The sequence below is a fragment of the Solanum stenotomum genome, chromosome 6, assembly GCF_019186545.1.
Source record: "Solanum stenotomum isolate F172 chromosome 6, ASM1918654v1, whole genome shotgun sequence".
NCBI lineage: Eukaryota > Viridiplantae > Streptophyta > Magnoliopsida > Solanales > Solanaceae > Solanum > Solanum stenotomum.
The window spans coordinates 45,834,810-45,858,392 of NC_064287.1; the positions used below are offsets into that span (position 1 = coordinate 45,834,810).

At 29.2% G+C, this 23,583-nt stretch overlaps 4 protein-coding genes and 1 non-coding gene across 5 annotated transcripts; 3 read left to right on the forward strand and 2 right to left on the reverse strand.

Moving 5' to 3' along the window:
* Positions 1-2,764: 2,764 nt before the first annotated feature.
* On the reverse strand, positions 2,765-5,713 carry LOC125867033 (glyceraldehyde-3-phosphate dehydrogenase, cytosolic). The gene is made up of 11 exons (XM_049547453.1): positions 5,647-5,713; positions 5,453-5,553; positions 4,608-4,723; positions 4,436-4,535; positions 4,185-4,331; positions 4,038-4,098; positions 3,848-3,945; positions 3,556-3,698; positions 3,396-3,479; positions 3,144-3,233; positions 2,765-2,911 (listed from the first exon to the last, which is right to left on the reverse strand). Exons 1-11 carry the CDS (start codon positions 5,672-5,674, stop codon positions 2,866-2,868), a joined length of 1,014 nt encoding a protein of 337 aa, XP_049403410.1. The 5' UTR covers positions 5,675-5,713; the 3' UTR covers positions 2,765-2,865.
* A 3,843-nt stretch (positions 5,714-9,556) lies between these two features.
* LOC125867051 (WAT1-related protein At5g40240-like) lies at positions 9,557-13,162 on the forward strand. The gene is made up of 7 exons (XM_049547472.1): positions 9,557-9,735; positions 10,152-10,217; positions 10,348-10,461; positions 11,152-11,392; positions 11,486-11,644; positions 12,569-12,720; positions 12,834-13,162. The coding sequence occupies exons 1-7, from the start codon at positions 9,557-9,559 to the stop codon at positions 12,973-12,975; spliced, it is 1,053 nt and encodes a 350-aa protein (XP_049403429.1). The 3' UTR covers positions 12,976-13,162.
* Positions 13,163-14,117: 955 nt separating this feature from the next.
* On the forward strand, positions 14,118-19,273 carry LOC125867031 (WAT1-related protein At3g28050-like). The gene is made up of 7 exons (XM_049547452.1): positions 14,118-14,343; positions 14,894-14,956; positions 15,545-15,658; positions 16,458-16,674; positions 16,984-17,142; positions 17,919-18,070; positions 19,014-19,273. Exons 1-7 carry the CDS (start codon positions 14,147-14,149, stop codon positions 19,147-19,149), a joined length of 1,038 nt encoding a protein of 345 aa, XP_049403409.1. The 5' UTR covers positions 14,118-14,146; the 3' UTR covers positions 19,150-19,273.
* LOC125869484 (U6 spliceosomal RNA) lies at positions 16,133-16,238 on the reverse strand. Its single transcript, XR_007446848.1, has one exon. It is a non-coding gene; the product is annotated as a U6 spliceosomal RNA (small nuclear RNA).
* A 418-nt stretch (positions 19,274-19,691) lies between the features above and the next one.
* LOC125868809 (WAT1-related protein At4g15540-like) lies at positions 19,692-23,194 on the forward strand. The gene is made up of 8 exons (XM_049549361.1): positions 19,692-19,697; positions 20,050-20,252; positions 20,935-20,997; positions 21,079-21,192; positions 21,848-22,067; positions 22,318-22,476; positions 22,592-22,740; positions 22,894-23,194. The coding sequence occupies exons 1-8, from the start codon at positions 19,692-19,694 to the stop codon at positions 23,048-23,050; spliced, it is 1,071 nt and encodes a 356-aa protein (XP_049405318.1). The 3' UTR covers positions 23,051-23,194.
* Positions 23,195-23,583: the final 389 nt, after the last annotated feature.

Sequence of the window (23,583 nt, forward strand, 5' to 3'; positions counted from 1 at the left end):
CATGTATCCCCCCCCCCTCCTATCCCAACTATTATAATCTGTCTGTTTATCGAAAACAATCTTTTTATCTTTTATGGAGATAAGATATATGTGTGAACACTCTATAATCATCCCTCTACAGGGGTGGAGCTAACGGCCAAGGGGGTTCATCAAGATCCTCTTCGGCGGAAAATTACACTATTTATGTATGCTTAAATAAATCTTACGTATATATAGTAGATATTGGACTCCCTTTGACCTCTGCGTCTGCTTACTTTTTATATTTCGAACTTCTTTATTGAAAAACTTGACTCTGTCATCATCCCTAGACCTCACTTTGTTAGAGACTACACTGAATACATTGTTACTATTATTATTTTTGGTGTAGATAAATAGAGATAACAATTATTTACAAAAAATTTCTTTTGTTAGTCCTAAAGTAGAAGAGTTGAACTAACTTTGTAATATTTTTTTTAAAGCATATATATATATATAAATAATAAATATGGGAAGGGAAAAATACTTTTTACGTAAGAATGGAGTAGCAAGTTGGTGGAATTTTACATGTCCTTATTTTTTTTTTCTTAACTTAACCATGTAATTATTTCTGGTGGATCTTCAAAGGTACTTTTGTACCTTTTCACATTCAAAATTATAAAACAAATTTCTTTTTAAATAAGGAATACCGACTTTTCAGTTACGCAGAAAGTTTTTTTTTTTTGGTTAATAAATATATTAGGATTTTGAAATTGAAATCTAACAAACCAACCAAACAAGTCGTATTCGATATTTGTAAGATTTAATAAATATAAGATCACAAGTATCTTATAATCACATGGTGAAGAATAAATATTTATCTGTACCGAGCATTTATATGCATCTAGTTATACAATTTAACCTTAGCGATTAAAAACAAATAGTAAATAAGAATGTAAATTATTTAACTATGATTAAGTGACTAATGTGTAGATAAAAAACAAATGTCATGTATTTATCATGATAATGTAACATCGAGTATAAATAAGTTTTTATCATGATTAGGTGATATGTGTTAAAATAATCGTAATTAGTTGGTACTTGGTGGTAGTGCCTAGTTATTCCAAAATTTAGACCACTTGAAATGAAACTATACCTCTTAAAATTGGCCCATTAAATTTGGTTCCTATTTTTGAGTTGGGCTATCTTAATTATATTTTATTTTAGGAAACTTATATAAATCTTATTAGTTTAGGAGCTAATTATTTAGATAGACTTTAGATTGTAATATTATATATTTTATTAGATTTTGGTGCATCCAGATACCTGCAACTACGTCAGGATATATGTATCTCGGGACATGAGGTCAAAATTAAGTGTAATTTGTTCTAGATACATTATATCAAAGTGGATTCACATGTATTTGGGATACATAATAAATCTCGGTCGCCTCCCTCCTATCTCGCTCACCACTATCCTATGTATCTAGTATCTCAGATATATGTGAATCACACCAGATACATATATCTAGAGTGTATCTAGTGTGATTCACATATATCTGTGATACATAACAAATCTCGCTCGACTCTCTCTATTTTAGTGTATCTGATAACAAAAATATGTGTATCTAATTAAGTGTATCTTCCTCAATATATAATAGGAAACACTTAATTAGTGGTAAGATACGTAATATTATGAAAATATAAATAATAATAGTATATATGATAGTGCAGTATGTCGAATTACGTAGTTACTCCTTATTTTTCCATCATATCTTTGAATACTAATGGTTATTATTATTGAGTTATGAATAAAACCACGTCTCTTATTGCTTAATGCCTTTTTCATTTATTTTTTTTTTCAAAAAGAAAATCAGAATAAGCTTCACCATGATTTAATACTTTCTCATTACTCAGAACCACCTAGCAAAAGTATTTATAGATATGGTAAATAGAAGAAAATTATGTGGTATCGGAATGACATATGAAAAGAAAATGAACAAACTGTAATTTTTGGAAATGAGAAATTAGAATCTATTCATTGTATAGAATTTGTATATACAAAATACATATAACTTACACAATTGTATGTAAATTCTATGAAAAAATATATAAAAATTGTATTATGTTTGTATGAAGACATGCAAACTGCATCTGCCAATCAACCAAATGTTAAAAGACGTATCAAATTCATATCGATTTAGTATGAAACGTATATCAAAATTAGCTAACGCTAGAATTTCAGATTAATTGAAACTTGAAGAAAAAGCAGAACACATGACATATGAAATGCATACAACTTGCATAATTATATATAAGTATATGAAAATTGAATAAAGTATGACAAACAAACTATACTTGTTTACCCGTTTGAAGATGTATCAATTTATAACAGAGTTGTATAAAAGTTGTACAATGTAATATGAGAATTGTATAAAAGTTGTATCATTTTGTATGAAGATATGCAATCTGTATCTGGTGATGAGCCCACATTGAAAAAGATGTATCAAATTTTGTATAATGTTATATGAAAAACCTTAACAAAGTTCCCATTCGGCTGAGCCGGTGAACAATGCGAGTTGGTTAGATGTGTTGGACAGAGTGCTCGTAATGAAGATGAAAATGAGAAATAGTCAATTCAAAATTCGATTTACACAAAAGAATATATCTTAGTGTACCAAAATTGCACCTTTCTAACAAAAAAATATATGAGCAGAATACACTCATTTCGTCTTATTAATTGTTCCTACTGAACTATAATGTTAAAAAAAAAAAATCCTCAGAAGCTTTCTAATAAAACTCCAAAAATAACAAAAGGGATATAATGCACTGATCTCTACTTCTCTATTATTCCATATCTTCTTCAATGCTTCTTTGCTGAACTCTAACCATTCATAGAAATATTAACTGTTTATACAACAGTTGACATGTGACGAATCAAGTCGATAACACGGTTACTGCAACAACAAAAAATGTATATTATGTTGTTAGAGCGATATTATAATGCTAGTATCTGAAACAGAGACGAATTCAGAAGCTAGAGTCAGCATTCAAAATGAGTAATCTTATATACATTTTAGATTTGTGTTTCATGTGTAGATAGTTCGAGCAGAAAGTAATATCCATCTTTGATCACAAACAAATATTTTCTACTCCAATAATAGGTAAAAAATCCGATAAAACCTTTACCTGTATCCCCATTCGTTGTCATACCACGAGACAACCTTAACAAAGTTCCCATTGAGAGCAATACCAGCCTTGGCATCAAAGATGCTTGACCTAACACAAGCAACATGTCAAAATGTTAAACAGTGACGAATCCAGAATTTAGAGTCAGTGATGAGTTCTGCTCTTTATCCGAGCTAGAGCTAGACACAGTGAATTCAATTGAACCCGTTGTGTCTAGCCTAGATCCATTTAGATGTCAAGCACAATTCTCACCTGCAATCACCGATGAAATCAGATGAAACTACATCATCTTCGGTGTAGCCAAGAATTCCCTTCATGTTTCCCTCAGACTCAGCCCTGTACAAAGATAAAAACTGTTCACAATCTAACTTATAATTTCTTCAATAAGCGAAATCTCAAAAAGTATTTGTACTTGAGAGCTGCTTTGATCTCATCATAGGTAGCTGATTTCTGAATCCTCGCGGTTAGATCAACCACTGAAACATCAACAGTTGGAACACGAAAAGCCATACCAGTTAACTTTCCATTCAATGCTGGTAGAACTTTGCCAACAGCCTGCATTATCAAATGTAAAAAGTATAGTAACTACACAATTTCCTCTGGAAAACAGAGTAAATTATGTTACGCCTTTTGGAGCGTGGATCGCCTTACAGACCATATGAAAAATACAAAAATAGATTTGGGCATAACATGGTTAGTACTACCTTGGCAGCTCCGGTACTACTAGGGATGATGTTATGAGCAGCAGCACGTCCACCTCTCCAGTCTTTCATCGAAGGACCATCAACTGTCTTTTGTGTTGCTATATAACGTATACAGAACAAATTTGCGATCAATAAAGTTAAAACAGAAGAAATATAACTAGGAACATCAGTAACTAGGACCTTAGCTTACCAGTAATAGAATGGACCGTGGTCATTAGACCCTCAACGATACCAAATTTGTCATTAATAGCCTGTGATGATTCAAATTGAATACGATCAAAGTTGGATTTCAACTAAAATGACAAGATTAGATACCAAACAGACTAAAAATAACAACCTTAGCCAATGGAGCAAGACAGTTAGTAGTGCAACTAGCGTTAGACACAATGTTAATATCTGCTTTGTATTCCTTCTCATTTACACCCATTACAAACATGGGCGCGTCCTTGCTAGGGGCTGAAATAACAACTCTCTTTGCACCACCCTAACGAAAAAAAAAAATAGATGGAACATCATAATTATACGCGTTAGCATAAAAAGTTCTTTTAAACTATCAGTGTATAACATATGAAAATGAAGTATGAATACCTTCAAGTGAGCTGCAGCTTTGTCTTTATCAGTGAAAACACCAGTGGACTCAACGACGTAGTCTGCTCCAGCCTCACCCCATGGAATTTCTTCGGGGTTTCTGTTTGTTACACCAATAAAGGTAAGAAGAAAAACTCAATTGTAATGCAATGTTGGAAATGCATTTATTTACCTAGCACCAAATACTTTGACAGGTTTATCGCCAAAGAGAAGAGTTTTTTCATCCTTAACTTTAAGCTCGTGTTTCTTCCATTGGCCATGAACGGTGTCATATTTGAACATATAGGTCTATAAAACGCGAAATTCAAATCAGACTCAAATGTACATTACAACGAGCACAGGATATATCAGCTTGAAAATCAGGCATTTAATCGCAATCAAGTTGTCCTTACTAAGAATAGATCCACAATCTCTTATCGAATGAAAAATATGAAATTGCTATATAATAGTATACGTTTAAGTCTAGAAACAAAACTCTTGCACATGAAACTAATGGATCAATAAAGGAACTATATATACCACATTTGACGTGACTAATCAATAAAGATCATTTTTTTTTAAAATTCAACTCGTAAGTGGTTATAAGAGATCATTTCCAGTAATACTTTAAACGTGATATAAAATTCATGATTCCCTTGGGTATGGATCCAAAATTATGGAACATTCATTGCAAGGAAAGGTGTATAAATCACACTAGAGGCAGATCCAATATTTAAACGTCATGGATTCAAATTTGTAAGTTATTTTAAAATATATCTCAAATTTTGATATTTATATTACTTTTCATGATTTTTATACTACTTTTCAGACATATATATCTCTGGTTTATGTTGAAAATAAGGGGTTTAATTGAGTCTACTTCCAATACTCTAGATCTAGGTGATAAATATTGAACATTGTCTAACTTTACAAATAATACGAAGAACAATGAATCAATATAAAGGTTAATCAGATCAGTAAATTTCGAACACCAGATAATTATTAAAACAATAGAGTTAAAAAGGAAAATGGAGTAACCATGTATTCAGTAGTGATAAAGGGGTCATTGACAGCAACAAGCTCAATGTCATCACTCTGCAACGCCACTCTAGCCACTAATCTACCAATTCTTCCAAAACCTACGTATACAAAAAAAAAAAAACAATTTTTAAAAAATAAAATAGTATTGACATTAACAAATGTGGATAACAATATGAAATAAAAAAACTCACCATTGATTCCGATCTTGACTTTGCCCATAATGATTATAACAAATTATGAAACGAAAGAAAAGTTTTAAGAATATGAGTATTCTTATTTACTAGTAAAGTGTTGTTCAGCAGTAAATGCAATAATACTATTGCTGTGATTTGCTTATAAATATAGAATTAGAACGGAATTATAGATGATTTGAAACAAAAACAACCACTAATAACAATATGGTTATGAGTTTTTTGTGGGTGATACGATATCTACGGGTTAGAATTAGTTTTCTAATTAATGATTAAGTTAATTAAATTCTAGTGTAATGTTGTCATTCATAAAAAGAAAACACATAACTTAATAAGAGTCCGTTTGGCTTAATTTTTTTAAAAAAATAGTTTTTCAAAAGTAATTTTAAAAAGTTAAATTTTAGTAGTAACTTTTAAGTTAAAAAATGAAAAGTAGGAGAGTATCTACTTTTAATTTTTTTTGAGTCATTTTAAAATTATTTTAAGTTATTTTTAACTTTGTCAAACACTCTCAAAAGTTCAAAATGACTTAAAAATAAGTTTGACCAACTTTTAAGTCAGTTCAAACAGGCTCTAAGTCTCTTTTTTTTTTCTATAGAAGAATACATGCTTCTTATAGCTATTTTTTAAAAAAGAATTTTCTTAACATAGTTTAATATTTTCTTTATCTCAATTTATGTGGTATTGTCCGAATTTCAAAAGTCAAACGGTTTAATTTTGATAGTCAATTCGGGCATGGATCTTCAATTTATTAAAATAATTTTTTACATATTTGAAAATTACCTAAAAAGTGCTATAAATTATAATTATTGATAATTCAAGATATATATATATATATATTAAATAGAAAAAAATATTTAAATCTCAAAATACGAAAAAGTGAGGTGTTTTTTATTTATAGAAGTTTTTTATGTTGTTGAGATGAGGAAAAAATTGACTATATTTGTGATAGAATTTGTTATATGTTTTTTACCTACTCTTACACTTTAAAGTTTTTCTTAGTAACTAGTATAATCTCCTTTTCATTATCGTGCCCTTTTTTAGTGATGGAGTTCGAAAATTTTAACAAGAAAATTCAACAACTATTAGGTAAAAGTTTTTTTAATATGTGAGGGACTTCAAGTTAGGTATAATATACATAATTCTTTTATATGTATGTATATTATAAATAAATTTATATGATCTTATACTTGGAAATTAATTCTTATGGCTTCTCTATTTGAAAATAACCATCAATTAGGCGGGGGGGGGGGGGGGNGTGATAAAATCAATTAGTAAAATAATGATTCGCCCAATTCTCTTAGATTTGAGTAGGTTGATGATCCACTTATTTTTTTAACTCAATTCATCTTAATCCGCCCAATTTAATCTATTTAAAAATTATATTACGATGCGGTCTAAAACCTTATCTAAATATTTTTAATAAAACATTTTTTGTTGTAAATTTGATTTTTATTGTGTATGTCTATAACCTGGGGTATCTATACTTCCATAACCTCCTCCATGATCTTCCACGCCTTCGTAACCTTTCTTATGAACTTAGTTTTTCTATGGAGAAGCTACGAATGATCGATGAGGACATGTTAGAAAAGACTTGTCCACTTTTCATACCTCAAATATGCTATTACTAGAGGAATGAGCAAGTTTGACTGAACAAGCCAATATTCTATATAAACTTGAAAATTATGGTTCAACGAAGTAATTATATAAACTATATATATATATATATATATATCGAAAAGCCAATATTTTATATAAACTTGAAAATTGTAGTTCAATGAAGTAATTATATAAACTAGATATATATAACTTAAGTGTGAAACTAATAAAAATATTGTACTAATTTAAGTGGTTTTGATCCATTGTCTTTTTATTTATAAATAGATTAGGTAATAAAAATAACTACACGTTCTAAACATATTATTATAATTGATATCCGATACCTTAATTTGACTGAACAAGGCAATATTTTATTTTAGTGGTATTCTCACACATGCAATGCATTTCAAAATACCATAAAAAAATAATTTAGCCAACCTACTAAATTTTTTTAAGAGCAACTTTCACATATAGCAAACACAAAAATCATATTTGTATGTTATAGCTATAATTTGCATAATTGTGCTCCATAGCAAACATAAATATGTATATTTCGCTATACATATACAAAAGAAAGCAGTTGTATACAATTTGTTTCTGTTTCGGTATACATATACAAAAGATCAATTGTATAATATGTGTTTGTATAAAGCGAGAAAGAGAGAAAGGCAAAAGAGATATGGGCAGGGAAATATTTGTATTGTATAATTATAAGTGTATAGGGCGAAGATATATGTATTTTCATGTGTGTATACAATTTTCTCTCGCTTTAAACAAACAGAACACAATTTATACATTTCTGTTTGTATAAGCGAGAGAGGCAAGGGAGAGACTGGCGAGTGAGATCTGGAAGAAGGGAATGAAAATATATGTATATATACAATTTTCTCTCACTTTATATAAACACAAACATATTTTATACATTTGAGTTTGTATAAAAAGCGAGAGAGGCGAGGGAGAGAACGAGAGTGGCAAGCGAGATTCACCAGGAGAGAGGCGAAATAACAACAGTTTGCTATGGGGTACAATTAAATCAAACTAAATTTATAGCATTTAATTTGAATTAATAGTTTGCTATTATATACAAAAAAAATTTAAAATTAGAATAAACAAAAAGACTAATTCTTCGATATGACATTAAATCCCGTTTAATGCGTGGTATTAGGAAGGGCTTAAATTATTTTTTAAAAATAATGAGGATGATTTAAATAACTTTTGATAGGGCAAAAGGCAAACAATGATATCGAATTTTATCCCGGTCTTTTATTTTGTGGGATATGGTATCAGATACAGTCATATATAATTATATATATATATATATATATATATATATATATATATACGAGAGAATTTTAGTAACTCAATTGATTAAGTATTCGAATTTTGATTTTGTTGATGAAGGTTCAGTCTCTCATCTTGTAATCTCCTACTTCGATTCCTTTTTTGTATTCCCATTTTTTATAGAAAGAACAACAACAGGGTCAATGACGGAGTCAAAATTTTCACTAAAAATAATCAAAATAAAATAAATTCATGAAAAAGTTAAAGAATGTCAATACGTAATATATATATAACAAATATTTTTACCTAACTACGTACATATACTCAACAGAATTTTCCGATGAAAAAATATCAATTGACACTCCTCAAATCCATGTGGCTCCGCCACTGCATACATACGACAATTATCATACTATATTCAAAAACTCTTTTAACTATATAGTTTTAGTTTTATTTTAATAAAATGTTCTTACATGTTAATTTAATATGATAATTTTACGATTACTTTAAAAATGCGTCAATTTTTTTTTCTTCCGTAAACTCCATATCATCTAATTAAATATCATCAAATAAAAATATGAGATAGGCAATGTGCATATTTTATTAAAAAAATAACTCAATGGTCCAAACTTAAATTTTCACAAGTATTCTCGATTGAGTGATAGAGCACCACTATTACAGATCAAGCCGATCTAGAATTTGAAATTAATAAGTACCCGTAAATTGATTTAATATTAAAATCAGTTATGTTACAATTAAATATTTAGATATTTTTAATATACATACAAAATCTTTTCCTTGAGGCATGCAAAGATAAAGATAATATTTGCCTGCGTTGAATATGATTTGTGAGATTATGTTGAATATTTTGTTTTTATGTAAATACAAATATTGGACAAAATTGCCCCTGTATTGTGGGGTAGGTGGGAGGTTTGATTCACACAATATGATTCTCTTAAAAGCTATATATAGTGGGTGTCTTTCCAAGTAATTAATCATTTTGTACAAGTCTTTTTAAGTTGAGGAAAAAATGTGGAGCTCAAGGGTGGTGATAATAACAGTGTTGATTATATTAGAATGCATAGAAGTTGGTTTAAACACACTCAATAAAGCTGCTACTATTAGAGGAATGAGCAATTTTGTCTTCATTTTCTATGCCAATGCCTTGGCTTTGTTCTTCCTTGTACCTTCTACCTTCATCTATCATAGGTAATTATAAGTTTCTCCACAATCTATTATGACTCGATTTGACTGCGATAGATTTTGAAGTTGAAACCTGAAATTTGAAAAATCAAGTTTTGATTTTGGAATTTAAATTTCAAGTTGTGTTTGGACATGCATTTTATTTTTATTTTTAAAAAAAAATTAAGTTTCGAGAGGGGAAGTTCTACCGATCAATTTTTGAAAATTTGAAAATATTTGAAGATCAGAATAATGTCTACATAATCGAATTCAGTAGTTTTTTATTCAAATGATGTATTTGTCTTAATTCATTGATATGTTCTTTTAGAATTCAATCACTTAAACAAGATTACAGTCCGGAAAATCAATATAAGTTTAAAATCTTGACTTCGCTTCTGAATTTATTTTAATTTCTTTATTTTAATGCCATTTTTGTCCAACAGAATGAGGCCTTGCAGAAAGCTCAATTTTTCTATATTCTCTAGGATGATTCTTCTTGCCTTCCTCAGGTACTTGATCATGAAATTGATTTTTTATTTTTTTTAATTTCTTTTTGTTCATGTTGTTGTTGGTTATAATGACTTTAATTATGGCTTTAATATTGTTTTTATTTTTCTTTTTTGTGACACAAATAAAAAGCTGCTCTGTACAAATATTGTTGTGCTTTGGGATAGGGTATAGCAATCCAATTTTGGCCTCAGCAATGACAGATGTTGTTCCAGCTTTTACTTTCCTAATTGCTGTAATTGCAGGGTAAGTTACACATATTATTAGCATAATATTATTAATTTGATTTTCTTTTTCAATTCATACGAGATTTCAAGCTAGATAGATACATGTTTTTTGCTATTATATACACTGAAATAGGGATAGAGACTAGTAAAAATTAAACAGGAGGGAGACGAACAAGATTTGTCTATGTATCCAGATACATGTATCTAGGACACCAGAAATATGCATCTAGTGTGATTCACATGTATTTGAAATACCAAATATGTGAGCAGGATAAGAGAGTGGTTAGTGAGATGGGAGGGAGACAAGAGAGATGAGCGAGATTCGTCTATATAACTTAGATACATGCAAATTCACTTGAATATAGTGTATCTAGAACAAATTACACATAATTTTGACTCGTGTATCTTGATTGAGATACATGTATCTAAACATATCTGTACACACAAAAATTTGATAAGATTCGTAATATTGCAAATTAACGTGTATCTAAATAATTAGCTCATAATATAAACTAATAAAATTTCGGTAAGTTACCCTAAAATCAAGTTATTTTCATGTTTGAACATATATATATATATATATATATATATATATATATATATTAGTCAATGCAAGTAATTAAAAAGGAAAATTCTCTAACGTATTCTTTTTGTATATGTTCTTTTATGATGATATATTTGTCAAATATTGCTTTGACTTTATGAACAGGATGGAAAAGTTGGGATTAAGGTTGAAAAGCAGTCTGGCAAAGTTTATTGGGACAACAATATTAATACTTGGGGCACTGCTTATGACTTTTTATAGAGGCCCTCCAATTTTTTCAAATCAATCAATTACACCCTCCAATAATTTTCATCAACTTCACATCAGTACAAAATCAAATTGGATCCTTGGAGGATTTCTCCTTGCTACTGCTAATTTGCTACTTGCAATCTTGTACATAGTCCAGGTATATATATATAGTATCCGTTGAAAATATAATTAAGTTAATAAAAGTATTCGCGCTAAAATTATATTAATTATTTATTGTATGATCGATCAGGCATGGACTATAATTGATTATCCAGAAGAATTCGTGGTGACTACTGTTACTTGTGGCTTAGTAACAATTATTTCAGGTGTGGTTGGATTAATTGCTGAACAAAATTTGAGTTCTTGGAGACTTAAACCAGATTTGGAGTTGATTACTGTTTGTTATGCTGTAAGTATACACTAATATATATATCGAAATAATTTTAATTTATTCGCGTTTGATATTTATTAATATAGTTAATTTAACATAGATATATAAATATTGAGTGTTAAAATTACATTTGGGTAGGAGAAAAGGAAATGATCCGTGAGGAAATTATAAGGCAAGGAATCGAACTCTTGTCAGCAAGGTAAAAGCTGACACAATTAACCACTAAGCATACTTTTTTGGAAAAAACTATAATTAGACATACTTTATTACCGTATATATATTATTATTATTATTACTTCCTCCGTCTACTTTTAATTGTCATGATTTCCTTTTTTAGAGTCAAACTATAAAAACTTTGACTAACATTTTACGATGTATTTTTTCGTCATATTGATATGCAATAAATTGCAATTTATAGTACTTTTCGTATAGTTTTTGAATATCTAAGTTTTTTGTTTAAAATATTGAATTAATGTAATCTAATTATTTAACTTTGAAAATTAGTCAAGTTAACTTTCGAAAAACGCAACATGAAAATAGGATTGGACGAAGGTAGTATTATTATTACCTATACTTTCAAAATGTTACATATCTTACCACTAATTAAGAATTTCATACCATATATTAAGAAATATACACTTAATACATATATTTTTGCTACCAGATGCACTAAAATAGGGAGAGAGGTGAGGGAGGCGAGTGAGATTTGTTATGTATTTCATATACATGTGAATCTACTTTGGATACAATGCATCTAAAATAAATTACACCTAATTTAGATCTATCTCTCATGTATCTCGAGATACATGTATCTGGACGTATCTAAACGTATCTGGGCGCACCAAAATCTGATAATATACGTAATATTGCAAATAAGTAATCACCTCCTAAACTAGTGGAATTTGTGTAAGTTTCTTACGTTTTTTTTTCTTTTATTTGCAGGCAATTTTGATGATTGTCCTTAGAAGTCTAGTTTTTATTTGGGCATTGAAGAAGAAAGGACCTGTTTTTGTTGTAATGATAAAGCCACTTGGAATGATAGCTGCAGTCATAATGGGGGTCATTTTTCTTGGTGATGTTCTTCATGTTGGAAAGTTAGTAATTAGATTAATTACTCCATTAATAATTTCAAGATTCCTTCTTTTAATCTTTAATTAATTATAAGTTAATGGCTAATTTTTCTATGATTTTTTTTGAATTTTTGCAGTATAATTGGTGGAATGATCATAGCTTTGGGTTTCTATTGTGTGATGTGGGGAAAAGCTAAAGAGGAAATGTGTGTTGAAGACATAAGCAAGGATTCTACAAGAGTATCGTTACTACATAGGCAATGTGATAATAATGCATGAGTGTTTTGTTTTTCTTTTAAATCGTATTTATTTTTATTTTTAAGAAATAGGATAACTGGCAAGTGAATGCGTACATATCAGTGTCTTCAATTTTATTTGAATGATTACACTAATTGAATATGTTATTATTGTTTATAGTTACAATGAATGAGATATTATATGAGTATATGTGCTAATGTCAAATTAGGAAAAACAATAATTTTTGACACATACACTATATAAATATAACATATTAAAAAAGAATTCTTAATTAGACACCGGACTGTATCTTGTTTCCTTTCTCGTTCTTTATATAAATATATCATATAAAAAAAAACAATCATTTTTGACACGTTTAGTTCAATAATTTTCTTCCTCGTCAATGATTAAGGCCTTAAACCAAACTGTGTCACCAACCTTATATAATTATATTAATTTATTTTATGGTGCAATGAATATATAAAATACTCAACTGTCCCACCAATAATATTTTCTTTTATTTTGTCCCTCTATTATATAGTTTTATCCAACTCCTTGAATAATATTTGATTAAAATGAAGAAAAATAGTACTTAAACTGGAAATTGGAAAAAATAAATATAAGTAGTTGTTTCTATAAAGATGGATCTTAGCCTTAACTCAACCAAAAAAACTAATTTATGAGGGGAGGATTGTCCAAGTTCATATAAAGAGACCATCAGTTCATTCCCCAATCAATGTGAGACTTTTACCCACTCTAACACTTTCTTCACATCAAGGCCCAACTAAAACGTAGATCGGAAGCCCAAACGAGGATGAACCTAACTCTGATACCATATGAAACTATATGAATTGATCTATATTATTGATCGATTTGCTTTTACCTAACATATACATGGGTATATATAGAATTCTAACTACATAGAAGGGCAAGTAGAGATACAATACAACTCTAATTGTTTCTAACATAAATTTCACTTGATAATTTTATTTTTTGTGAAAAACATTAGTATTTCACTTAAAATTACTTCTCAAACAAAATTTTCAGAAAAAAAAAACTATATTTGCAAATACCAATAGTCAAACTTCAACTTGACAATAAATAAATAAAAAGGTTCTATCAATGTAGGGCTAAAATAATTAATTAAAGCAATATCTTGATTATAAAATAAGATATATAATCTTGCTAAATCATCTCCAACAAATTAAGAAAAATGAAAGGATCATCATGGAAGGAGATGTTGATGCCTAGTGTAGGAATGATTTTTGCAATAATAGCCATAGTTACAAGTATGATAATTAGCAAAATAGCCATGTCTAAAGGACTTAGCAGCTTCATTATTGTTGTCTACTCAAATGCTGCTGCTACTCTCATCCTTTTCCCTCCTTCCATCTTCAACTTTATAACAAGGTTCTTCTCTTTCATCTTCATTATTGTTGAATTTTTTATCTATTGATTTGAGTAAAGGTGTCCTTGTTAAGTGTTTGTAATTAAGTTCTTAATCAATTATTTATAGTATATGTTAAAGTGAATTTTTAACATAAATACATAATTTGGATCATAGCTACTAAGTTATGCGCCAAACTCGTAAGTCAAATTGTAACTCTGTATTGTTGTTGGAATGTCGTATCGTCTTGGACTCTTAAAAAATTATTCAACTTTTGGGATTGAATAAGGTTCAAGATTAATTTTCTTACTATTGTACGTATTAAAGTTGTTGTGTAAAGACAGTGGATTAACTAGCATTAAATCACATACAAAGCAAACACAAAAGAAAAATAACACAAGAATTTAACGAGATTGAACTAGATCTAATCCTCAGAGTAGAAATACTAGCTACTTGAACTTTCACCATATAGTTGATGAGGGTTCGACTCCCCACCTTTTAATCCCCTTCCCATTATTTTTATCTTGAACATGACTAATTTTCCTTTTTAATTTTTAATTTTTTTTTTTGTAGATCAAGACGTCGTCCATTAACCTTCTCGGTTATTTGGAGAATCTTGTTGCTTGCTTTAAACGGGTAATTAGTATTCCCTCCGTCCCTTTTTAGTTTTTATGTTGCATTTTTCTAGAATTAATTTAATTAGTTTTCAAAGGTAAATTAGATTACATTAATTTGATATTTTAAAATAAAATTTTAAATATTTAAGAACTATATGGAAAGTACTATAAATTGCAACATTTTTCACATCAATATGATGAAAAAATACATCTTAAAATATTAATCAAAATTCATACCATCTTAAAAAGGAACAGAGGGAATACTATTAAGTAAGAATCAAATGTTTTTTTTACTGACTTATCATAGAAGTGCTATTTAAGTTTTAAAAACACTTGTACTACTTTAAGACTAAAACAAGTACTCTGTCTTAATTTATGACTCATATTCTATATTTAGTAAATCGTTTAATTTTAAAATGTTCATTTTATTCTTAATGAAATAATACAATCACACAACTTTGTATGATTTATTATAGTCCATAAGTTTCAAAAGTCTTTTTTTTCTTTTATAAGCTCTGTGTCAATTCAAACTACATTACATAAATTGAAATGAAGGAAGTAGTAATTAATTTCTTAAGGAAAATGGTTGTTTGATGTGTTTAATTAGGTGTTTTGGGCAAATATGTGATTATGTTGGTATAAGTTATAGCTCTCCAACACTTGCCACAGCAATGCTCAATCTTATTCCAGCTTTTACTTTCATTCTTGCCATTACTTTCAGGTATCTCTCTCTTGGCTTAATTTGTCAAGTTTAGTTTTTTTTTTTTTTTTTCTTTTTTAGTTTTTTTCCCCTATCAAATGTGATAAATAAAAAGTTAATTTACCTTCAAAAAAATCCATTTGAGGAAATTCTCATATGGTCATTTATAATTTTGAAGGAAAGAAAAATGATCTTTTCAGAATGCATATACATGTATACATACATACTTTGTTAAATTACTATAGTAAGTTAATAAATGTATTATGTGTATGAATATACATAAATATCACTTAATTTTGATTAATTAATATATATACATATATATTGGATATTTGTAATATATAGACGTCTTAAATTAAACAAACACATATGTTCAGAAAAGAACATGACTATTATGAAAAGTCATCTCTTAAGTTCTATAAATATAAAGACTCTCTAGAAGTAGCCTAAGAAAAATCTGTAGGTATATAAATACCAAGCCTTTGATGTAACCCGAAGGAGTTTTTATTTTTTTTTAAAATTCTTGCGTGTCATCCTTGCGCAGGGGTCATGCTAATCTTCTCTGTATCATTCCAATTTTATCGGATGTCCCCGAAGGGACCAACCCGAAGGAAATTGCTTGTACTTTCCCCCAATATGTATGCATGCAATATCTCTTTAAGAAATGTGATTCTTCACGCCTCAAAACCATATTCTTTTTTAATTGTATTTCCTATTTTTCTAACAATATATACTTTGTTAAATTATTGAACCATAGTAAGTTCCATTATCAATATTCTATGGAGTAAGTGAATTAGATATGTTGATTGCCACTTGATAGGATGGAAGTGATGAATTGGAGAAGTTGGAGTAGCTATGCCAAAGCCTTTGGGACTTTTGTTTCAATTGGAGGTGCATTTGTTTTGACATTTTATAAGGGCCCTCCAATCATTAACCAGCACTTAACTTCTACTTTCTCATCTCAACAAAATTGGATTCTTGGAGGAGTTATACTTGCTTGTGAGTCTATGTCTACTTCACTATGGTACATTATTCAGGTCAGATTTGATTGTTTGGTACGACGAAAGTAATTTTTTAGTTTTAAAAATATATTTTCCACCAACAAAACATTAGAAAATGACTTTCGATCACTTATTTTTTGAAGTCATTTTTTGAAAAATATTGAACATGGTGCCGAACACACTCACATACTCTATTAGTGCCTAAACACTTGAATGTGCATGCATGTTTGGTAGGACAAAAGTAATTTTTACTTTTGAAAATGTATTTTCTACCAACGAAACATCAGAAAATGACTTTTAGGTATGTGTGATTAATTAACTACGATTTTGTTTTTGATTTTTTAGGCATCAATTCTTAAGATATACCAAGAAGAGATGATTATAGTGTGTTTGTATTGCTTCTTTGTGACCATCATATCTGCATTGATATCCCTTGTGGTGGAGAGAAATACAAATGCTTGGATGATATATCCAGATATTCGTCTCATTGCTATTCTCTATTCGGTAATACTAACAACAAACTCACATTCCTTTTATTTCTAACTCTAATAATCTATAAGATTGTAAAATTAATTCACGAAAATATAACTTGTCTATGTTATTTATGATTGGACGTGTAAATGACTCACTTATATTAAGTCAATTCATCTAATGTAGGTTGATTTGAAGTACAATTATTGATTTATTAGAAAATTTGTCAAAATATTTTTAATTTTTTGTTATTTGATATGTTAAAACAAAATATTGGGGATAATTATAAAAATTACAAGAAAACAAACAAGGAAATCAATTTCAGAAAAAGAAAGTCTAAAGTTGGTCTTGTCAAGGCCATAACTTTTGTAAAAGATTGCTCGAAGTTAGGCCTTGTCAAGGTCAAAACATCAGTGAACTATGTCTGAAGTTGGCTGGCAAGCCATTACATATCTGAAGTCTTGACAAGTTTACAATTTCAATAAAAACTATATCCAAAGTCGGGCCTTGTCAAGTCTACAATTTCAGTCAATAATATATGAAGTTAATCTTGACAAGCAACCATAGTATATATCTGAAGTCTTGCCAAGACCGCAAGTTCAAGCAAAAATGTCCAAAGTTTGGCCTTATCAAGTTCAGAACTTCAATAAAAGAATATTTGAAGTTGATCTTGTCAAGTCATATCAAACTTCAGATAAAAATGTCTGATGTTTGACCTTCACTAAGAAGAGGAAGGGTATATCAATAGACAAAAGTATCCATTGTACTTATTTAAGACAATTAACTTACATTAGAATTTGTTCATTCAGGGTATAGTTGGTATAGCATTCAGGAGTTGCATGACAACATGGTGCCTCAAGAAGACAGATCCTCTCTTTGTTTCCATGTTCAAACCATTTGCCATTGTTTTTGCTCTTCTCATTGGTACCTTTTGCTTTAGAGATGTTTTCTACTTAGGAAGGTATGTATTGTTACTTATTAATTATCATAAATACTCTTTTTAATTTGAGAAGAGTATTGAAAATATCTTTAAACTTGGTGCGAATTATTAGTTTCATATCTAAATTATTGACAGTATTAAAAACATCCCTCTACTTGACTAATTGAACTTAAATAAGTAAACTCCCGATCTTGCCACATGGGTGAAATACACCCCTAAATTTTCGCCAAGTTTGGGGTGTTTTCAACACTTCTTGCGGCTTTATATTAAGTCTCATGCTCCTACAAGAGTTTCAGACCACTTGTCATTCCATGTGGCAGATCAGAGTGTATTTAAGATCAACTAGTCAAGTAGAGGAGTGTTTTTAAGGCTGTCAAGAGTTTGGAGACTAAACTAACAATTCATGTCAAGTTCATAAGTGTTTTCAACACTTCTCTCTTTTAATCCTAAATATGCATTGTTTTGACAAAATAAATTTGTTTTAAAATATTTAAATATTTATTATGTTTTTTCAAATTCATTTTTATTGCTCTAATTAATAAAGTTTAATTAAGTGAAAATTTTAATAGAGGTAAATGTTATTTTTGATTCAGACAAATATAATATTTTTATAATTAAAACTATTGGATATCTTTTTTAAAAGGTGTACAAAAACGTTAAAAAAAAAACTAATAATATGGACCAGATGTAGTAATACATGATGAATTATGTATCTTTTGACAAATAATCTTAATTTATTACTCCCTCTCTTCTGTTTTATGTAGTACTAATCCTTAATAATATGCTATTAAAGCTGCAAAAAGCTCACGGCAGGTTTAACATTATTCTAGGACTCTTTTATCATTTTAAATTTTTTTGTATTCAATTACAAATTATCGATAGGTCATATAAAATGAAACGGATCGAGGGGGTAAAATTAACATTAAGATATGATATGTGCACTAATATAGACATTTGTTTGCAGTTTGGTGGGATCAGTGACCACAGTGATTGGATTTTATGCTGTGATGTGGGGGAAAACTCGAGAAAAATACTATGAGGGGAACAACTTAGAAACACTTGCTGAAAATAATGTCCCTCTGCTGCAAAATGAGGCATAAATGCGGTGTTTGAGTCAACTCGTATGCATCTCAATTAATTTTATAAGATATATGTTATCTTCCACCAGCATAAATACATAATCAATTCATTTTCAGGAAAGGAATAATTGTATGTTGTTGTAAAGATGGTGTTTTAAATTTATGCTGTATTAAATCAATATCAATAAATAAATAAAAATAATTTAATCAAGTTACATTTTTAGTTAATTTTCTTGAGTAACATGTAAAAAGAACATGATAACTAAAATGGAACAAAATAGTATATCATAACCTTGGGAAAAAACTGAGCACAATACGATCCCTGACATACTTCTAGGAACACTATGTAACTATGATCTGTAGATGTGTAAAATATTATTCAACCAATTATTATTTTAATTGGATGTCTATATAATTTAAAAACTCAATAATTTTAATATCCATATAACAAACCACAATATTTATAAAAAAAAATTACAATATTTTTTCTTAAATGAATATATTGGTGCAAGTGATAAACACCACCTACCCACTATGTTCAATTAAATAAGGGAATACCACGCATGCTGGTACGTATGAAATAAGTAAAATAAAGAAAGTAGTCATAATAAAATTTAAAATATCACGTAGATCCACCGTTAATTTCGATTAATACTGACAAATCAAGAATATATAAATATACACTAAAAATAGACAATTAAAATATTGTGACATATCGATATATATGTCCCTTCCAATACAACTTGATTACTTCTAGGAATCTCATTAATTTGAATTCATATTAAAGCAAATTCAAACATGTCCAGTGGTTTTTAGAACAACTTTGTAAATATATCTTTGATATGAAAATCAAAAGAAATCAATTCGAGCAAGTTTCGAATTAAAAAATTTATTAGATTTGATTAAAATTTTTCAATCCAGAGTGTTTCACGAGAAAATTCAGAGATAAAAATGAGTGGAGTGGTTCCATTTATAGCCATGATAGTTCAGCAATTAGCACAAGTTGGATTAGCTGTGGTAGCTAAAGGGGCTATGTCAACTGGGATGACTAGTTTCACTTATACTTTCTATTCAAGTGCCTTTTCAACTCTACTTCTTATTCCACTTTCCTTCTTCCTCCATAGGTATGTAAATCGATTGATGATTTGATTTGACTTGATTTGAGTGACGGAAGAAACACTGATTATAATTGATTTGATTTGTAAGTATATGTTAATAAAAAAATATAATTTATGTTTTTAACGTATCATCTCAGATTTGAATTTACAATTTTAAAAAACTTCAAAAAATTAAAATGATTTTAAATAGGTTTGTTGTTATTTTGACAAATTTATGAATTGAAGTGTGTTCTTCATGATATATGAAATTTATGTTTCAAATATGTGCTTATTTGGAGTAGATTTAGATGTTGAAATTTGAAAAATAAAATTATTATTTTTTTGACCAAAATAATTCAAACGCACATGCATGAAATTTTAGCCAATTTTAATATGTGTTTCAATTGTGTGTGACTGAAACTCATACATACTAAATTTAGAAAATTTAAAATCACAAGTTGAGTGATTTTGTTGATACAAAATAAAGTTTAGTGGCTCTGCTAGATAAACTCTTATACTTGAGTGACCTTTTATGATATAAACTCTGCTTTCTTTGATGACTCGAATTCACAATCTTAGAATTGGATGTGAAGCATGCTTACCACTTGAGCACATCGGTGAATTCATATGCAAAATATGAGGCACCTGAGTTCGTGGTCTCTCTGTAAAACTAGATATTTTCTGTATATATTTTTTTCCGAAAATACAGGTCAGCTATTCCACCTCTTTGGCCTACTTTTCTCTATGGATTTTTCTTGCTTGGCATAATGGGGTATGTAAATGTAAATTTGTTGCTCAATTTAGCAAATTCAATTTTAGAGAAAAAATGACTAATAACAGTGCAATTTTATAGTTTCTTGATGCAAGTGCTTGGATTTCTTGGACTTCAATATTCATCTCCATTACTTTCCACAGCAATATTGCAACTAATTCCAGGATTCACTTTCATTCTTGCAGTCATTCTCAGGTTTAAAATTAAATCACCTTTCTTTTAACATATATCACTCCCTCCGTTCTTTTTTACTCGTCACGTTTTCCTTTTTTAAATCAAAAAATATGAATTTAGACTAACATAAATGTGCCCTTTAACTTGGCCTCAACTTACAGATATGCCCTCCAACTTTGAGTGCGCACAAGTAGACACTTAAACTATTCAAAAGTTGAACAAGTAAATACACGCGTTCTATGTAGGGTCCTATGTAGCAGTTTTGCATCCTACATGACATCCTATGTGTGCTATGCCAATAGGACACATGTGTCTACTTGTTTTTACTTTTGGATAGCTTAAGTGTCTACTTGTGCGCATTCAAAGTTAGAGTGCATAGATGTCCGTCGAGGCTAAGTTAAAGGACATTTTTATGTATTATGCCTATTTTAACATGTATTTTTTCATCATAGTGATAGATATGAAAAAAAATATAATTTATAATCCTTTTCATATAGTTATTGAAAATAAAAAATTTAATGTACTTTGATATAGCTTGGAAAGTCAATCAAATTAACTTTCGAAAAACACGTGACAACTAAAAAGAAAAGAAGGGAGTAACCTTTTCAAAATTGTATCTAAATATATGTTCAACTTTTGTGTTCACTAATTTTATTTTTATTTTTTATTTAATCAGGATGGAAACTTTTGAGTACAAAAGTTTGAGCACAATGGCTAAAACTGTTGGGACTTTGGTATCAATAATAGGTGCATTTGTTGCAACTTTATATAAAGGCCCTCAAGTTTTTGGTATTAGTCCTTTAAATACAATATTAACAACCCCTTCTGCTTGGGCCATTGGAGGTTTGCTCACTATGATTTGCTCTCTAATTGCTTCTTTCTTTATCATTTCACAGGTAATTACAATTGTCAACAAATTACTGTCTTTGTCTCAATTAATGTGACATAGTTGGAATTTCGAGATTCAAACTACTAAATTTTGATTATGATATTTGGAAATTAGGTAAAAAGTACTAAAATCACAATTTGTTACATTGTTTCAGTCAAAGAAACTTGGTTGACTCTCGAAATTCCAACTGTGTCACATAAATTGGGAATCATTTTTCATCAATCATGATCTGTTTTCCTCTGTTTCATGTTTTGCAGGCATTTGTCCTTAAGAAATATCCAGCAGAGCTGATTTTAATGTTGTTTTATAGCTTCTGTGTTACAATATTATGTGCTGTTTTCTCTTTAATTGTTGAAAGAGATTTGAATTCTTGGAGTTTAAGCCCTCACAGCAGATTAATGGCTATCATATACTCGGTAACTAAGTCGATATATATAAGTTTAGTATATCTGAAAGGCAGATTCATGATTTAAACTTGATGAATTCTATCTTTAAAGGTTTTTATAACGCGTTATACTTGAAATAATGCAGGGTTTATTTGGAAATGTATTCCAAGTTAGTATAGGTGCATGGTGTGTGAGGAAAAAAGGACCTCTCTTTGTTGTCATGTTTCATCCATTAGGCATTGTTATTGCTATGGCTGCTAGCATATTTATGGGTGAAATTATTCATGTGGGAAGGTAAATCACACATGTTTAAGGTTTCATTTACTTTCTATTTATATTTGTTTTGTTATATTTGACGAGTCATGGATTCAGAATTTTGAATTAGTAAATACAGTAATTGATGTGACATAATTTGTTGAGTTGTTTTTTTTGTTTTTTCTTTTGTAGTTGGTTGGGATCAATCATCATTGTGATTGGATTTTATTCAGTGATATGGGGACAAAGTAAAGAATGGCAAAAGAAAGAGAAGAACTTAGGATCACACAACAAGAAGATGCCATTTTTACAAGACAAAATTGATGATGATCCTGAGGTTAATATATGAGACAGAATCTTTTTAAGGGCTAACACTTTGCTAGTGGGCTTATTCAAAGTTCTTTTGGGTTGGAATGTTTATGAACAATTACATTGTATCTCTATGAATATTCATTTTGCTCCTATCTTGTGCTGGTTTTTAATCTTCATTCACTCGTAAGTCGTAACAAATAATTTTTTGTATAACATAAGTTTATATTTTCATGTTTTAATATATAGGTGATGTTCGGGCATAACTTTAGTTTCTAAAGAACTTATGTCCCACTAAGTACACATTTTATTCCTAAAGGGCAAAAATTATAGACCAACCTATATGAAGGACAAAAATTAAAGATCAGTTATTTAAAAAATAAAACGTGCAATTTTATAAAAAAGATTTCATACCTCAAATGTAGCAAAAAGATTTTGGTTTAATCATGTTCTTTCTTTCAAAGTTATACTATAAACCAACCCAATGCTTTGGTCCTGTGATAAAAAACACAATATATGATGCGTGGATTAGATAGGTTATAAATTCAGATCTTATGGTAAATATAAAAACCT

Bases quoted from the DNA above. Each gene is read 5' to 3' on its own strand.
- LOC125867031 (XM_049547452.1), top strand. From the start codon at position 14,147: ATGAAAGGATCATCATGGAAGGAGATGTTGATGCCTAGTGTAGGAATG. The intron at 14,344-14,893 runs GTTCTTCTCTTT...TTTTTTTTGTAG, and splicing joins ATCTTCAACTTTATAACAAG to ATCAAGACGTCGTCCATTAA. The intron at 15,659-16,457 runs GTATCTCTCTCT...GCCACTTGATAG, and splicing joins ATTCTTGCCATTACTTTCAG to GATGGAAGTGATGAATTGGA.
- LOC125868809 (XM_049549361.1), top strand. The intron at 20,253-20,934 runs GTATGTAAATCG...CCGAAAATACAG, and splicing joins CTTTCCTTCTTCCTCCATAG to GTCAGCTATTCCACCTCTTT. The intron at 21,193-21,847 runs GTTTAAAATTAA...TTATTTAATCAG, and splicing joins ATTCTTGCAGTCATTCTCAG to GATGGAAACTTTTGAGTACA.
- LOC125867033 (XM_049547453.1), bottom strand. From the start codon at position 5,674: ATGGGCAAAGTCAAGATCGGAATCAATG. The intron at 4,724-5,452 runs GTTACTCCATTT...CGCGTTTTATAG, and splicing joins TTATCACTACTGAATACATG to ACCTATATGTTCAAATATGA. The intron at 4,536-4,607 runs GTAAATAAATGC...TGTAACAAACAG, and splicing joins GTCAAAGTATTTGGTGCTAG to AAACCCCGAAGAAATTCCAT.
- LOC125867051 (XM_049547472.1), top strand. From the start codon at position 9,557: ATGTGGAGCTCAAGGGTGGTGATAATAACAGTGTTGATTATATTAGAA. The intron at 11,393-11,485 runs GTATATATATAT...ATGATCGATCAG, and splicing joins CAATCTTGTACATAGTCCAG to GCATGGACTATAATTGATTA. The intron at 12,721-12,833 runs GTTAGTAATTAG...GAATTTTTGCAG, and splicing joins GATGTTCTTCATGTTGGAAA to TATAATTGGTGGAATGATCA.